The 14,211-nt window shown below is 41.4% G+C and overlaps 1 protein-coding gene across 6 annotated transcripts in view; it reads right to left on the bottom strand.

The window, feature by feature from the left end:
* Nucleotides 1-14,211, bottom strand: part of LOC118394625 (nonsense-mediated mRNA decay factor SMG7-like) — a 31,182-nt gene that overhangs the window by 16,477 nt on the left and 494 nt on the right. For 5 of the 6 annotated variants that reach the window (XM_035788033.2, XM_035788032.2, XM_035788029.2 and 2 more), the window contains exons 2-18: nucleotides 12,754-12,785; nucleotides 12,277-12,394; nucleotides 11,880-12,012; nucleotides 10,518-10,689; nucleotides 10,338-10,409; nucleotides 10,040-10,190; nucleotides 9,685-9,820; nucleotides 7,289-7,451; nucleotides 6,850-7,009; nucleotides 6,580-6,650; nucleotides 6,424-6,484; nucleotides 6,180-6,299; nucleotides 5,539-5,956; nucleotides 5,199-5,340; nucleotides 4,897-5,036; nucleotides 4,430-4,669; nucleotides 3,618-3,986 (exon numbers count right to left, since the gene is read on the bottom strand). In XM_035788033.2, coding sequence (XP_035643926.1) covers nucleotides 3,618-3,986; nucleotides 4,430-4,669; nucleotides 4,897-5,036; nucleotides 5,199-5,340; nucleotides 5,539-5,956; nucleotides 6,180-6,299; nucleotides 6,424-6,484; nucleotides 6,580-6,650; nucleotides 6,850-7,009; nucleotides 7,289-7,451; nucleotides 9,685-9,820; nucleotides 10,040-10,190; nucleotides 10,338-10,409; nucleotides 10,518-10,689; nucleotides 11,880-12,012; nucleotides 12,277-12,394; nucleotides 12,754-12,785 — 2,698 coding nt within the window. The remainder of the gene's footprint in view (nucleotides 1-3,617; nucleotides 3,987-4,429; nucleotides 4,670-4,896; nucleotides 5,037-5,198; nucleotides 5,341-5,538; nucleotides 5,957-6,179; nucleotides 6,300-6,423; nucleotides 6,485-6,579; nucleotides 6,651-6,849; nucleotides 7,010-7,288; nucleotides 7,452-9,684; nucleotides 9,821-10,039; nucleotides 10,191-10,337; nucleotides 10,410-10,517; nucleotides 10,690-11,879; nucleotides 12,013-12,276; nucleotides 12,395-12,753; nucleotides 12,786-14,211) is intronic. The other variant, XM_035788031.2, reaches the window with a different exon arrangement.

Raw genomic sequence — 14,211 nt, forward strand, 5'->3', positions numbered from 1 at the left:
GTCTACAGCATTGTGACGTAGTTTTACGCATTTATGTTGAAGAATAGCCGTAGGCGGCTACATTGCATAAGTGGTCACCTGATGGCTCCCAGGGTGACTCTCGCGTAAAATACAGAGGTAGCCATTACTCCAATCGGTCCTACTGAAAAACAAATTGTCCCAACGGATATAATATCGAATAGATATTTGAAAAACACCTTGAGGATTGATTATAAACAACGTTTGCCATGTTTCTGTCGATATTATGGAGCTAATTTGGAATATTTTTCGCCGTTTTCGTGACTGCAATTTCCGGGCGATTTCTCAGCCAAACGTGAAGAACAAACTGAGCTATTTCGCCTACAAAAATAATATTTTGTGAAAAAAATGGACTTTGGCTATCTACCTGGGAGTCTCGTGAGTGAAAACATCTGAAGTTCAAAGGTAAACAATTTAATTTGATTGCTTTTCTGATTTGTGACAAGATTGCCTGCTGCTAGCCTGCTGCTAGCAAGGCATAATGCTATGCTAGGCTATCGATAAACTTACACAAATGCTTGTCTAGCTTTGGCTGTAAAGCATATTTTGAAAACCTGAGATGACAGGGTAATTAACAAAAGGCTAAGCTGTGTCAGTATATTTCATTTGTGATATTCATGAATAGGAATATTTTCTAGGGATAATTATGTCCGTTGCGTTATGCTAATTAGTGTCAGACGATGATTACGCTCCCGCATGCGGGATGGGGAGTCAGAGGTTAAAACTCATTTTTCAACCACTCCACACATTTCTTGTTAACAAACTAGTTTTGGAAAGTCGGTTAGGACATCTACTTTGTGCATGACAAGTAATTTTTCAAACAATTGTTTAGACAGATTATTTCCCTGTATCACATTTCCAGTGGGTCAAAAGTTTAAAGGCGCAGTCTACTTAGTGTATGTAAACAGCTTGGAAAATTCCAGAAAATGATGTCCTGTGGAGGTGTACCTGTGTATGTATTTCAAGGCCTACCTTCAAACTCAGTGCCTTTTTGCTTGACATCATGGGAAAATCAAAAGAAATCAGCCAAGACCTCAGAAAATAATTGTAGACCTCCACACGTCTGGTTCATCCTTGGGAGCAATTTCCAAATGCCTGAAGGTACCACATTCATCTGTACAAACAATAATACGCAAGTATAAACACTATGGGACCACGCAGCCATCATACCGCTCAGGAAGGAGACGCGTTCTGTCTCCTAGAGATGAACGTACGTTGGTGCAAAAAGTGCAAATCAATCCCAGAACAACAGCAAAGGACCTTGTGAAGATGCTGGAGGAAAAAAGTATCTATATCCACAGTAAAACACGTCCTATATCGACATAGCCTGAAAGTCCGCTCAGCAAGGAAGAAGCCACTGCTCCAAAACTGCCATAAAAAAGGCCAGACTACGGTTTTTTAACTGCACATGAAGACAAAGATTGTACTTTTCGGAGAAATGTACTCTGGTCTGATGAAACAAAAATGTAACTGTTTGGCCATAATGACCATCGTTATGTTTAGAGTAAAAAGGGGGAGGCTTGCAAGCCGAAGAACACCATCCCAACCGTGAAGCACGGGGGTGGCAGCATCATGTTGTGGGGGTGATTTGCTGCAGGAGGGACTGGTGCACTGCACAAAATAGATGGCATCTTGAGGAAGGACAATTATGTGGATATATGAAAAGCAACATCTCAAGACATCAGTCAGGAAGTTAAAGCTTGGTCGCAAATGGGTCTTCCAAATGGACAATGACCCCAAGCATACATTCAAAGTTGTGGCAAAATGGCTTAAGGACAACAAAGTCAAGGTATTGGAATGGCCATCAGAAAGCCCTGACCTCAAATTTATAGAACATTTCTGGGCAGAACTGAGAAAGTGTGTGTGAGCAAGGAGGCCTGGAAACCTAACTCAGTTACACCAGCTCTGTCAGGAGGAATGGGCCAAAATTCACCCAACTTATTGTGGGAAGCTTGTGGAAGGCTACCTGAAACGTTTAACCCAAGTTAAACAATTTAAAAGCAATGCTACCAAATACTAATTGAGTGTATGTAAACTTCTGACCAACTGGGAATGTGATGAAAGAAATGAAATCTAAAATTTTAAAAATTATATTATTCTGACATTTCACATTCTTAAAATATTGTGGTGATATTGTGGTGACCTAAGGCAGGGAATATTTACTAGGATTAAATGTCAGGAATTGTGAAAAACTGAGTTTAAATGTATTTGATGTGTCAACATTTAAGACCATGGTCAACATTGGCTGACAAAACCAAAGACTTTCAACATACACACATTAACACAAAAATAATAAGGAAGATTAAAAGATAATGCCCACATGTTGTATCATGCAACCGATTGGGAGCTACAAACAAGTATGGTCAGTCCAATAACAGATCTTTAAAACCTACACGCTGGACATATTTCCTGTGGGTCCAGGACAGGATTTCCAAAGCATACACCAGGCCAATAAATGTGTCCAGCGAGACCAAATGGACTCAAATCCAACATTTAGTGTCGAGTAGGCTAATGTTCCCTTCAGCATAGGCATCATATAGCCCAATATGCATCCTCTCAGAACTTTGTTACAACAGTAGCACCATCCATACACCAAATCTTAAAACACACTAAAGAATTGTTAATATTTTTTTTTAATAAATAAACATAAGCTAGGTTTCCATCCAATTGGCGACAGATGATTTTCATGTGAATATTCTAAAATCCACATTAAAAACACATGCGCATTTTACCACCAGAGATGCATTTCCATCAAATAGACTTGTTGGGGATAAAAGGTTGTGTGTGATGACAGAGCACATAAAAATACCTTCTACGGTTAAATACCCATGTATGAAATAAAAAAAACAAGTTAATCGTGTTTCCTTTGCATTTTCAACTATGATGATTTTCGCACAAAAAATGTTGCGTTCGATAGCAAGTGTGTCCACTCTGATATTGGCAAGTGCGCTCTAGCCAACAGCTTGCAGATACAGTGGGGATAGACCTTTAACCAACATGAGATTATTATGGCAAAAAGAGCCAGATCATTTTTATTTGTCAAATGACAGCCAAGCAAGCAGCGATGATCATGTCACCAGAATAAGACCCTCGATATTTATTGGAAAGAAGCATCAAGCTCATCACCTTGTACTTTCACAATTTCTTTCATCTGTAGCCTAATAAACTGCATACTTTCCCGAAGTAGTGGGGGGACCACGTCCCCGCATGACTCCAAGTTTACTTCAAATATTGATTTAATAATCAACATCATAATTAATTTTAACAAAAAAATCCCACCTTGTCTAACGTATTTTGTTTTGACAACATTTGGAAAGTTTACAGGCAAATGTTCTGTTTCCATCAGGACTGTCAGGAATTTTATCCGCCAAAAACTTTACTCACATAAAAAGGGTTGGATGGAACTAGTTATAGAAAAGAAAGAGCATAAGACCAAACCTATTCCACAAGCCTTCTTTCTCCTTAAACTCTCCATTCCCTAATTTGCAGTGTTTAGTCCCAAATGGAACCTGGTCAAAAGTAGGGCACTAAATAAGGAATAGAGTGACATTTGGGATGCAACTTAGGTCTAGGTGGTTGAGGAGTACACCAAGACTCACCTCAAAAGGAGGCCCTCTGGATGTGTTGTCCTGGTCTGGGTGGAAGGCCCCGGGGGGCAGCCGCTTGCCCATCCTCTCCCCCACCATCGGTCTGTTATCCCCCATGCGGTAGGAAGGGTCCCAGTAAAAATCCTGCATTTTCACATCCGGGTACTTCATCTTCTTGTCCATGCTGTTCTGCTGGGGCACCGTCTGCATGGCGTACTGCTGTTGCTCAAAGAGCTTGAGGGGGTCCTGAGGGCTTCCCATGTAGTAGGGCTGCTTGACAGGCATCTGCATGGCCTGCATCTTCTGCATGGTGGGCTGGGTCTGGTGCTGCTGGGCCTGGTGCTGGCCCCACATCTGTCCAGCCTGATCTACCTGCATGTACTGTTGGTCAGGAGGAAAACAGGACACTTGTCAAAAAGAAATCCTTGCAGCACAACACACTAAAACAGTCCATCTATGCAGGAAAAACCATGATGCCCGTCATACATTTCAAGTTGCAACGCAAAACAGTGAAACTGCCTCTTAACAGACAAGTTCATTAATTCCGGAAGAATACGTTTTTTTATTATTCTATTTTTAAAAATCTTTATTTAACTAGGCAAGTCAGTTTAGAACACATTCTTATTTTCAATGACTGCCTAGGAACAGTGGGTTTACTGCCTTGTTCAGGGGCAGAACAACAGGTCAGGGATTCGATCTTGCAACCTTTCGGTTACAAGTCCAATGCTCTATCCTGTAAATAACCATTCTGCCTCTCAACAGACTGGACTGATGTTATCTATTAGTATCTTACCAGACCAGAACCATTGTGATCTATAATTTACCTGCTGCATCCCTGGATGGTGAGGTGGGCTTTTTCCCAGCTGTACTGGCTGCACAGGCTTGGTGGGTGACTGCTGCTGTTGGACAAGAGCCTGGACCTGGAGCTGCACCTGCTGCATGGTCTGAGAAGGCTGTTGCTGGGGCTGGCCCTGGGGGGCCCCTTGGTTCATCGCCCCTGGCACTGACGGCCTCTGCTGGCTGTATGGAATGTGCGACGGCTTCCCAGTCTGAACCTGCACCTGCTGGATGCCATGAAAAATACTTCTTTATGGTATCGTTGTTTGGTTCTAAGCACATTTGTATATGTTTGCACAAGAGGATCAGGGGGTGGTTTTCCAAATTAAACATAGCCCTGGACTAAAAGTCATTTTCAATGGAGATTCTACATTAAAAGTCCTTTTAAATCCAGGATTAGGCTTAATCTGTGTCCGCTATTCTGACCCTTAGAGTTGAGCACGTCTCCCTTTACCTGCTGGGCACCGGGCTGCTGAGGGTGGGAGGCCGACTGCAGGAACGGCCCGGGGACAGATATGCCCGTAGAGAAGGTAAAGCCCGGATTCATGGAGAACGCCACGGGAGGAGGGATCACATAGGCCGGAGGGGGGAAACCTGGAAAGATCAAGTTAATTTAATTTATTCACATGGCAGAATACAATTGAACTGCAAACAGTTTCAACATAAAACAGAGAAGGTTATTCACTACTCTTAGATCTAAAAATCTTTTAAGTGTAAACTTTTCAATCTAGGCACTGTGAGAGGTGGTGCTAGTACCTTGTCGGCTGGGCAGTGGAGGGAAGGCTCCCGGGTGGTGGATGGGGATGAACTGGGAGGAGCAGGTAGTCTGGGTCTGAGTGACTGGAGTCTTCCTGGCCTCAGACACTGGCGTCTTCCTCATATCCGACTGGGCTTTCACCTGCATGAAGACACACAAACTCAGTCAGTGAAGTACTTAAGCCTTCAACCACAATAAACATGTCTGAATCCCAAAGGGCACTCAGTGGGCCCTGGTCAAAAGTAATGCATTCTATAGGGGGTAGGGTGCTATGTGGGATGCATACATACAATCACAGGATATATCCCAACTTAAAGAAAAACGGTTTATTTGTTTGACCTGTTTCCCTGCGTCTGCAGCTTTCTCATGGCTGTTCTTCTTCACCTCACTCTTCCTCTTGCCATCCCTCTTCTGCTCTCCTTTTCCCGGAACCCCGTTGCCTTTGCCGAAGTCCCTCCGTTCCTTCCCTGCCTCCTTCTGGTGGAGATTGCGGCTGGGCTCCCTGCTCTGCTCCCGGGGCTTGATGTTCTCCTTGAAGGTCACCACAGGCCTCTCGCCGATCTCCAACACGCTGTTCTGGGTCTTGCCCATGGACAGGACTGACTTCAGGCCCATGTTGCCCTCGTTGGGGGTCTGCTCACTGTTGGAGGACTCCTGGAGCACAGGGGCATCCTTCTCCTGGGGCTCCTCGATGGCCAATTCCTCGATGTCGGTGATGAACAGCAGCAGGCCGTTGCTGACTTTGTACTGAATCAGCCTGAAACATAGTACACACAAGATTATTTTATTATCCAATGTACATGGGAGTCCAAAGCAAACTTGTCTTCTGCTTTACTCCAACCCCTCCAAAATACACAAGCCGTGTGAAATACTGTTGCATCTTTTAAAAGTAAGCAATTATTCGAAGATGGAAACTGCTTTTATATTGTTGTTATGGATGTGGTAGTTCAAAACAGTAATGGGTAGAGAGGAAGACACACCCTGGCTGGTTGTCTGCCACCCATTTCCCCAGACTGATGAGCCTCTGATGACGGGCACGGACTGGCAGACCCTCCTTGTCCACAGCAACACCCTGGTGGCCTTTAGTGAAGTCAAGGGTCCTGGAAAAGGAGTACACCAAAATGGGTGGCAGACCATGGTTAATACATTAAAACATGATATGCACCCAACAACACATTCTATATGGAAGAGAGGCTGTGCCAAAAGGGGATGTACTGTATGTACCGTAGCGCTGGCCTGAGAGCCAAAAACCCCTGCAGTTCAAACTCCTCTGGAAGTGGAGTCACTGGAAGAGAGAGGTAAGGGACATTATTTAGAGACAATCAACAAAAAGTGAAACAAATTTGTATATCAAAAGCAGAGATATCGAATGGCCATTACTTGATGCACAGGAAACATCCTCTTCCTTTGGTTGGAAACTGTTCAGAATGGACACCAGCCAAGGCCAAACACTAAGGTGAAATAAGAGCAAAATCTTGTTTAACTAAATGTAGACAATACAAAACCGCATTCAAAAGTATTAATGCTATTGCTAAGATCTAAAAGAAAAAAGTCCAAAACAAATAAACACACTACAACACCAGACAGGCAGAATGTATCTAAACACCTAGAGGGCAAACAGTGACATTGAAAGAGAAAAGATACACATACTACTGTCGTCTGTCCACGGCACCGTCCTGAAAAACGGTAGGTCGTAGTTTGAGCCAGTCCAGGGACACCTTGATGGCTGGCAATGGACATTCTCCCATGATCTCCTCTCCTCGGTTCTTGTTCAGCAGTGCTCGGCTACACATGACACCAAGAAATGACACTGTGGGAAAGGAAGAGGGCCTTAAAACACCAACAACAACCTGGCTCCTTGAATCATTCCAATTCCACAGAGAGTGAGGTCGAGGAAAGAGAAACAGGTCATCTGATAGTGGGGCCGTGAGAAAGCACCCTGCAGTTGACACAGTTCACAGATTATTTTTTAAAAAGCAAGTAGAACTCCAAATCTAAAAACAGCAGTTGCATAACCACAAACAGCCATGTCATTCACAAGGTAAGATTTATTGTGCATATTGAGAGACAATTGGAGTTGGGGACATACTGAAGAGACCGAGAAGTTGGAACCAGCCGATTTGCTCCTCGGAGCTGAAGCTCTGGTCATCTGTTTCATTGCCGAAGTCCCTCAGATGGTGCAGCTCAAACATGTTGATAATTGTGATGTGGACCAGCTGCTGGGAGCTGAAGGCTTTCTGCAGAATCAGCCGCTACAAAAAAACAAAAAAAACAAGGATGTTTACGCTACTTTCATATGGAATTGGGGTAGCTTCAGACATCTTCGGGCAATTTCCTGGATACAGATTCTCCTTTGAGAATAATTAAATCCAGGACTAGGCTTAAATCAGTGTCCGGGAAACCGGCCCAAAGACTTTCATAGAATGGTACATATCCAAGACCACTATTATCTACGCTTACAGATAGACTTCACAGTATGTTGCCTATTACATTTTTTTTTAAAGTAGATTTTTAAGATCTGCTAATATTTGTTTCAAAACCAATTCAGTCTTTTTTTTGCCACATTCTTGCCGGGATAAGCTTTTCTAATCGCCAGTGCACGGCAAGTTGGAGTAGATATGAGCCTATGTCTATTTTAATAAATCCATTGAATAAACACCATCAAAGAAATCAATTATTAATTTGTTTTAGGCAGGTCTTAAGAAACATAAGCCTAATAAAATGTATTCATAATAATAAAATGCCATATTTTGCTTTTAACTATGTTATTAGTCTGTGCAGCCTGAGGAAATCAATAATTAAACAGACAAGACACACTTAGGCTACCCTGATCACAGTCACAGATTTTATAGTAGGCTATGAATATAAATGAAATATAACACAAAATACGAATAATATTTTTAACCACACAACTTGAGTCACGGCAACATGTGGAACCGCTGTCATAAATTTTTATTTTATTTTATAAACAGAGCCCAAGCTTTTCTGATCCCCGTTTCATCTCTTTCCTACCCTCAATCCACTTTGTTAGGGAGCAGGGTCTTACATTGAGTATCCTCATCATAATACCGATAGAAAATAATAGCAATCTATATTTTCCAAAAGCATGCGAGTATCATGTTCATATTTCACAGCCTCCGTGGGCTTTTAGACAGTTGCCTATACGTGATAGAGCAAAATAATAGGCCTGCTCTTGATTTAGGCTACATTACTGCATGCTAAATGTTTCTGGTCAGTGATAGATGAGGAAACAAATAGATGAGCTTTACCACCTCCACATATTTGCCCAGCCAGAGAATTAACCAAATATACAGACAGATTCAGTGAAACAAAATCACACTGATTGATTAAGTCACAGGCATTTGGTCAGGAGTAAGCCTAGTCTACTAAGCGACTGAAGAGCAAAATAATCCACTTGTTAAATTATACGGAACTAAAATATAAAAACGCAACAATTTAAAAGATTTAGCTGAACAGGGTTTATATAAGGAAATCAGTCAATTGAAATAAATTCATTAGGCCCTAATCTATTGATTTCACGACTGGGCAGGAGCTTAGCCATGGGTGGGCCTGGGAGGGCATAGGCCCACCCACTGGGGAGCCAGGCACAGCCAATCAGAATAAGTTTTTCCCCCAACAAGAAGGGCTTTATTACAGAAATAAATACTCCTCAGCAGCAGCACCCCACCCCCCCAACTTGACAAGATGATCACGAGCAGCACTCACCTCAGCTAACATTTCCCCAGGCTAATTGTAGCCTTAACCAAACAGCGAGTCAGCAAAAAATATATATTTTTTTAAATCAATATAAATATTTTTAATTTTTTCAAAAAATTACCAGACATTGTTTGATATATCAAGACGATAGAGTCCCCACACTTGTCTCAAATCAGCGCTGTAATAGTTGACCACACACTATTGCTATAGGCTATTGCTTCAAATGCATTATAACTATTGGATAACTTTGGAAATTTCAGTAAGCAACAATTTGATGGCTTCAATTGCATTAGCCTACTTTACTGCGATACTTACGTAATTCAGTGATATTTATTCAAACTGGAATTATATATGGATCCATCTTGTTGAGATTAAGAAAACAGTGCATGAGTGGGCTATGCGAAAACATGGGTGAAGGGACATGCCTTGCAAAGTTTAGAACTGCCAGGAGGATAGTAGTAACGGGCGCTGCCTAGCAACCATCCAAGACCTTAAGAGCATAGTGTGCGTGCCAATGCTGCCTCAGCATTACAGATACATTTCATACTAAGCCGTAAGCAGAACATTACCGCAATCATGACCAGGTCATCAGGCAGAAATAAAATAGAGGCTTTATCGCCAGTAATACCTTTTGACTATAAATAAAAGTCGGCAAAAAGTTGACAGGATGCTTAAGTTGGTGGAAACACGTCTTGGTTTGAAAGGTGTATATCCTTAGTTCCCCTTCACAAAGTATGCAAGGATTTAAACTTTACTTTAAAACATTACCTGAAACTGTTCTTCCAGCTTTTCTCTCAGGTTGTTAAGCTTCTCCAGGCTCTTGCTCAGGTAAACGTGACCATGGAACTTGATGAAGGCCTTGATGAAATCTGACACACTCCACTTTGTTTTGACCTCATCGCGGCTGAGGACGAGACAGGGATTAAGTATACATGGAACAACTTTAACTCCATACACTGTAAACCAGCTGGGTGATATCAACACCAGTTAAGATGGAAATCAAAATGCTCACTAGTCCCATCCCAAATGATGGTTGATAAAGGTGGGAAAATAAATAAAGCTAAGCAAAACATCTTCAAAAGAGCAATTGAAATGAGGCTACAATAAAAATGCTCAATGATACCTTTCAACAGCTTTAGCGAGAGCTTTTTGCAGGTTGGTGGAGGCTGCAGGGAAAGGGAACTTGACGGCAATGCTCCTGCAGTAGTAGAATATCGTTGTGAGGTGGTCCCCTTTAGAGGAGGCCAGGATGGCCAGCTGATTGTAAGGCTGACCTGTTGGAGGAGAGACATTGACAGATCAACAGAAGACTCCGTATACTGAAATGATTTCCTTGTCAGGTGAAAGAAAAAAAGCACATTAATGTTGCGTGTGTCAGTAAACAAATACTGTACAGGAAAACTTCTGTATAAAGTACTTACCATTTGAAGGGACAAGTTGAGCTGCGTGTCTGTAATAGGACTCCGCTTGGCTGGTTTGGTTGCGATATCGTGCTGGAAGGGGGAGGTAGCATATAAGAAAAACTCCTCAAAGCATTGCTTTGACCACAAAATGGTCTGCACAGTTAAATTATTTTGTAGCGATAACGTGACAACACTCACCGATGTCTCCGAGGTGGACGAGACAATGCTGGCAGATATAAGAGCAAGAGCTGGGTTGGGGTTTTACAATGGCGCTGGTGTTGGTCTGTTTATTGCTGATAATTCCAAGCTGAGATGACTTCACACGGCAAGGCAAGTCCACGTTGAACACGGTACACAGCTCCTGTAGTAACTGTTAGAGGCCAGGATCAACTATTATTAAGAGCAGCCGAGTTCTGCCTCATTTTCACATTGTAGATCTTCAAATATAATTTCATGTGTAATGTGTTGACCCCAGTTTTGAAACTGTCCTGACTTTTGTTATTAAATGTTTGATGTATGAATGTTGTTCTTTTGTATATATTGTTTTTATGTTTAGACAGGAAGCTACAAAAGTATTGGGACAGTGACGTTTCTTGTTGTTTTGGCTCTGTATTCCAGAACTTTGGATTTGAAATTAAACAGTAGACTGTCAGCTTTAATTTTGGGGTATTTTCATCCATATCGGGTGAGTCATTACAGCACTTTTTGTACATAGTTCCATCATTGTAAGGGACAAATTCACTTGTGTATTAAAGTAGTAAAAAGAGTCCGTATTTGATCCCATATTCATAGCACGCAATGAATACATCAAGCTTGTAACTTATGTTGTACATTGTTCCCTGTTCAAATAAACTTAATAAATATATTTCAAGCATCATTTGAATTTTTGATGAACATACACTATCCAGTGCATTCGGAAAGTATTCAGACCCTTTGACATTCTCCAAATTTTGTTACGTTAGTCTTATTCTAAATTGTATTACATTTTAAAAAATTCTCAATCTACACACAATACCCCAAAATGACAAAGTGACATTTCTGCAGCATTGAAGGTACCCAAGAACACAGTGGCCTCCATCATTTTTAAATTAAATAGATTTGGAACCACCAAGACTCTTCTAGAGCTGGCCAAACTGAGCGATCGGTGGAGAAGGGCCTTGGTCAGGGATGTGACCAAGAACCCGATGGTCACTGACAGAGCTCCTCTGTGGAGATGGGAGAACCTTCCAGAAGGACAACCATCTCCGCAGCACTTTTTTTATATACACACACACATATATGTTTTGGTTTGTTTTTTTGCTTTGTCATTATGGGGTGTTGTGTGTTGATTGATGAGGGGAGAAAACAATTTCATCAATTAGGCTGAATTCTAACAAAATGTGGAAAAAGTAAAGGAGTCTGAATATACTGCGTGTACACACACACACACACACACACACACTTGTTGTTTATGGTTATGACATTTTATTTTCATGACCGTCTTCATCCATAAACATCGGTTACGCAGTTATATGGCAATTGTGCCAGCCCTAGTTAGGCTACGTTTTAGTTGCAACTTACTTGTGTGTAGAATCCACTAGCTGCTTCGAGAAATAGGGACAGATTGGCCTGCACCTCACTTCTATTGGGGTTGGCTCGGTTCTTGGCTTGACTCTGTAGTGTTGTTATTTGGTTTTTAAAAGCATGGTTCCAGCTGAAAAATAGAGGAAATTAAATACCTTTTAGTTTAATCAAACAGCTGATGATAATCAATCTAATTCCAACATAACAACAGTTGTATTGTGCTTGAACGCAAGCTGACTCACTAAATATATCTACCGTCTTTCTAGTTGTCTTGCAATCTTACAAATTGTTAGGAAGCAAGACTAAGATCCCTAGACCTAGCAAGAGAATTGATAGTAGTAGGCAGGCTAATCAGTTTCATAACATAATCAATATAATGTAAACTGGGGCTTACAGATCTTGCTCCACTTTCTTGTCCAAAGCATACTCCAGATCAGTCACCAGCATCTTCTGGTACAAGTCCTGAAGCGCTTGCCTTGAAGTCCAGACCTCTGCTGCACCAAGCTTAAAATCTAGGGGAAAAGATGACACTGACTGATCTTTTATACACTTCAGATGGATACTAAACCACTAGAATGAGATTATATTTCTATAGGCTAAACATCATTCATCAAATAGGTCTTCAACAGTGAGACTTTTCATAGATACCATGGGATACATATGCAGAATATGACAAATTAATATGCAATCCCTGTCCCGGCTGTGGGGATTATCAACATCCAAAAACAGACCAGTATAAAAGCTTTCAAGAACAAACATTTCGACATTAAGAGAAGATATAATCAAAAGCAATACTGTCTGAAATTCATACTCTATATGCAGGGGTTGATGATTAAAACAAAGCAAGCCCAAATTTGAGGTGTGAACATACCTGTCATGTCAGCCTTCAGGGCCTCTGCCTGCCTGCTCGGTTGTAAACAAACAAAAGAGGCGGCAAGCTAAGTCAATCAATACAGACCCACTGAGAACCACATCTTACGACGCTACCTAGTATAAACCATAATGAATTAAGATCAGTGTATTGGATATTTAAAAAGATTAACATGAAAACTATGGGGATTAACGACAGGGAGTGCTAGTCCTCTGCCACTAATTCCTAAACTCAATCAAACATGTAACAGGAGATTGTATTTGTGGTTTGACATGCTGGAAAGGGGTAGGCTAAAAACTACAGATACTACTAGTTTCAATGGAAACTAAGCACTATTTCCCAGAAAACAGGAGGAAACATATGTTTTTGTCTTATGTAATAGACTACTTCTCATGATCACATCTTTCCATCGCCAATAGAATGCATTATTGGATTACTATGGATTCAAATGATACAATACTACTGGTATCTCGTAAACTAAGCAGGATTGGCCATATACTGTTGTTATTATCCTTCACCGTGTAGCTCAATGGTCGGGCTAGGGATGAAGAATACTAATATACAGGGCTCGCGCTACCAGTGTAGGGGGTGAAGTGTTTCTGCTCCTGTATTTCTTAAAGCACGATTTGCTCTAACATCCCAATATCTGTCAACCAAATATTAGCCAATTGCTCTCTAGTAAAACAAAGGACCTGTATATTTTCATAAAAACATCAAATTATTGGTTTCATTTCGTGAGACATGCACAGTGAATTGTCAATCCAGCAAACTCGCACTCAAACAGGCCAAACTGGAATGCATGTATAGCAAATTTAATCTAGCGTTAGCCAAAGACTGTCACCAGTCGCTGGCTGGCTACGACTTTAGATTGCTTAGTGGATGAATCTATGGTTACATTTGGCTTGCTGACTTTACTTGGCGTTTGATTTACAACATCCTTGCCTGGATAATCCAATGTCACTGACACTGGTCTGAGCTGCTAGGTAACGTTCTGCTAAAGCCAAGGCCCATGTAGCCAGCCATTTAAAAAATATATATTGTTAGTAATCAATGTGGATATAAAAAGGTACACTGCAGTGACTAACGTTAGCTAAATAATCCAGTTTAGCTAGTTAAATGGTAGACATCCGGACTCAGGTTGACATCCATTAGCTAACTAGCTACCAAGCTAAAAACGACATGCCCAGTAGGCTAACGTTAGCGAACTACCAAACAAGGGCAGGGGCGCTACTAGGTTAGCTAGCTAACGGCTGCCTATGATTAAACTAGTTATCCGTTCGCAAAGTAACGCGCTCGAGAATTAACTTAGTAACGTTAGCTAGCTATCCATTTTCTTTACGACACATACTACTTCCATTCATTTACTATGGAAATAACCATAATGGTTAGTAAAAACATGGCTAACGTGTTATCGTATCGACCGAGCAAGCTAACGTTAACTAGCTAGTCACCCTAACG

Source organism: Oncorhynchus keta, chromosome 15, assembly GCF_023373465.1.
Source record: "Oncorhynchus keta strain PuntledgeMale-10-30-2019 chromosome 15, Oket_V2, whole genome shotgun sequence".
Classification (NCBI taxonomy): domain Eukaryota; kingdom Metazoa; phylum Chordata; class Actinopteri; order Salmoniformes; family Salmonidae; genus Oncorhynchus; species Oncorhynchus keta.